General features: G+C 39.6%; 1 protein-coding gene across 1 annotated transcript; it reads right to left on the reverse strand.

Annotated features, from left to right (window-relative positions):
* Positions 1-130: 130 nt before the first annotated feature.
* Positions 131-2,626, reverse strand: LOC108166196 (neuroblast differentiation-associated protein AHNAK-like). The gene has a single exon (XM_017304095.1). The coding sequence runs from the start codon at positions 2,583-2,585 to the stop codon at positions 759-761; it is 1,827 nt and encodes a 608-aa protein (XP_017159584.1). The 5' UTR covers positions 2,586-2,626; the 3' UTR covers positions 131-758.
* Between the last annotated feature and the right edge of the window lie 6 nt (positions 2,627-2,632).

Genomic DNA, 2,632 nt, shown 5'->3' on the forward strand with positions numbered 1-2,632 from the left:
TCCATCCATCCATCCATCCATCCATCCATCCATCCATCCATCCATCCATCCATCCATCCATCCATCCATCCATCCATCCATCCATCCATCCATCCTCTTTACACCCTTGTCCCCAAGTGGGGTCGGGAGTGTTGCTGGTGCTTATCTCCAGCTAACGTTTCGGGCGAGAGGCAGGGTCACCCTGGGCAGGTCGCCAGTCTGTCGCAGAATAAAGAAACTACTTTTCTGTTATTAAGGGGGGAAAACAAGCAATTCAATAACTTCATCATTTATGCATTTTAATGTTAGAAATTACAAGTCAATTTAAGCTAAAATCAGAAAATATGTATGTTTAACTATTTCATCCAATGAGCCTTCGATTGCAGAGAACAACAGGAAACAAACGTTTTAAAACTTATAGTTGATTCTTTTAAAAACAATTGTGCAATAAATAAAAATTTATTGCACAATGTCATCCAATAGTTTCAACCTCAAAATAATTAAATAACAAATAAAATAGTATTACAAATGTTTTAAAATGCCGTAAAATATTTTGAGCAAGTATTGTGTAAAATAGCAAAATGTTAAAAAAAAAAAAGTTTTAGGATATTATAAAACAACTGAAAAAAATATCCGTTACAATGCACTTCGGCCAAACTGCAAACGGTTTTATGTACAAAAATATACAGAACACACACAGCAACAATGGTCACAATAAATAAAGAAATAAAGCAAAATATTAAATATACAAAAGCAGAGACATGCAGGTGCTCCTGTGACTATACAAGGTTGGAGAAAAAGTACGTTGATCCCTTTAGGTAGTTTTCATCTGGAACATCAAGGTCCATTTTTGCTGTTGGGAACCCAAGCCTACTGGTTGTGTTGTATTTACTCTTCAGAAGAGCTTTTTTGGGAAAAACAGTGACAAAGTATCCTCCTGAACCGTCAAGGTTATTTTGAGGTAAACCATGCATACTGTGATCTCTGCTACCATCTGGCAATCTTCTGCTGTTTCTGGGGTCAGCATAAACCCCAGAAGACGGGATCCATTGTGGATGGTTAGATTGTGCACGGAGGTCTGGTTGTGAACCCCTAGCTCTAAGCACATGGTCTCTCCCTGTGAAATCATCAATGTTGAGATCTGAACGGTTAAAATCAATGTATTGGTGTAAAGCATCATCCACTGCAGGGTAGCTGGACCTCACATTGGTTTTAGTATATTTTTTATTAAGTCGAATGTCTTGATCTATGTCTAAGTCCGATCTTTCCAAACTCATACCTGCCATATCTGATCTGCGATTCTTATACGAGGCTCCCTTGAAATTTATGGAAGCATTGTCAATGTTAAGATCTGGAGATCTTAGATGAGGACTACGTATGTCTATCAAAGAAGAATTCATACCCATGCGTGCACCAATGAAATCTCCTTTCATTCTTGGGTCAGAGAAATTCATGTCTGGTTGGCCAATGTTGCCATTTACTCTCATATTACGTTGTTTTGCACTCAACTTTCGACCATTTATTCCATATTCAGCTAGATCTAAAGCTGGCAAACTAAAATCGGAATCTCTCAGCTTTGGTCCTGATATTTTTGGACTATTACCAGATAGATTGGGCATGTTAAGGTCACTTGTTAAGTTAGCATTGAGGCCTTTTGGCATCTTCATTTGGGACTTTTTTACATTTGCACCAGGTAAACCAATATTGCCACCTGGAGTGTTAATATCCAACTTGGGAGCCTGGAGGTAGATGTTTGGGTCACCAAGCTTAAAGGAGTTGACTCCACCTTTCATGTTTGGCGCTCTGAAATTCAGTTCTGGAGAATTGAGGTCCGGATTTAATTTCAGATTTTGTCCCTTTGGTAATTTAGTATTAAAATTTGGTGATCTGAAATCAACTTTGGGGTCCTCTAGCTTTGGACTAGAAAATCCCACATCAGGAATTTTCCCGTGTTTCAGTTTAAATGGTGAAGTACCAAATTCAACATCTGGAACATCAAAATCAGGTATGGAGGTTCTGAAGTCTTTGTTTGGTAAACTCAGGTTGGGAGAATCAAGTCCACCTTTTATTTTTGGAATATCAAGATCAGAGCCACTTAACTTTGAACCTGAAAATCCAACTCTGGGCATTTTCAAATTATACTTTTTACGATTCCCTGATGGGCTCCCAAATCTTACATCAGGCATTTCAAAGCCATTCATCCCACCCTTGACCTTCGGAGCTTTGACACTAAAATCTGGTGACTTGAGATCTGCATTTAAGTCCAAAGTTGGACCTGAACCTGAAAAGTTCATTTTTGGCATCTTGAGTTTTCCTGAAGGACCCTTAGCATCCCAGTCAGGACCTTCAATTTCAGGCATATTTAGCTTTCCTGTGGGCATGTCTAAGTTGGCCGTTGGGCCACTGAGATCTAGTTTGGGGGTTTTAAAGTTAGCCTTAGGCATATTGATGTCGGGCATATTTATTCCACCTCCGAGATTAGGTCCGGAGACGTCTAGATCAGGGGATCCCAAATCCAAGTTGGGCCGATCTACCTTTGGACCTGAAAGACTCAAGTCAGGCATCTTTAGGTTGGGCTTCTTGAATTTCCCAGACAGGTCAGGCATGTTCAAATCTAGATCAGCTTTAGGTGCTTTAAGGTTTAGATCAGGTG

This window comes from Poecilia reticulata, linkage group LG1, assembly GCF_000633615.1.
Source record: "Poecilia reticulata strain Guanapo linkage group LG1, Guppy_female_1.0+MT, whole genome shotgun sequence".
NCBI lineage: Eukaryota > Metazoa > Chordata > Actinopteri > Cyprinodontiformes > Poeciliidae > Poecilia > Poecilia reticulata.

Excerpts from the sequence above, each read along its gene's own strand:
- LOC108166196 (XM_017304095.1), bottom strand. The coding sequence starts at position 2,585 with ATGCCTGACCTGTCTGGGAAATTCAAGAAGCCCAACCTAAAGATGCCT.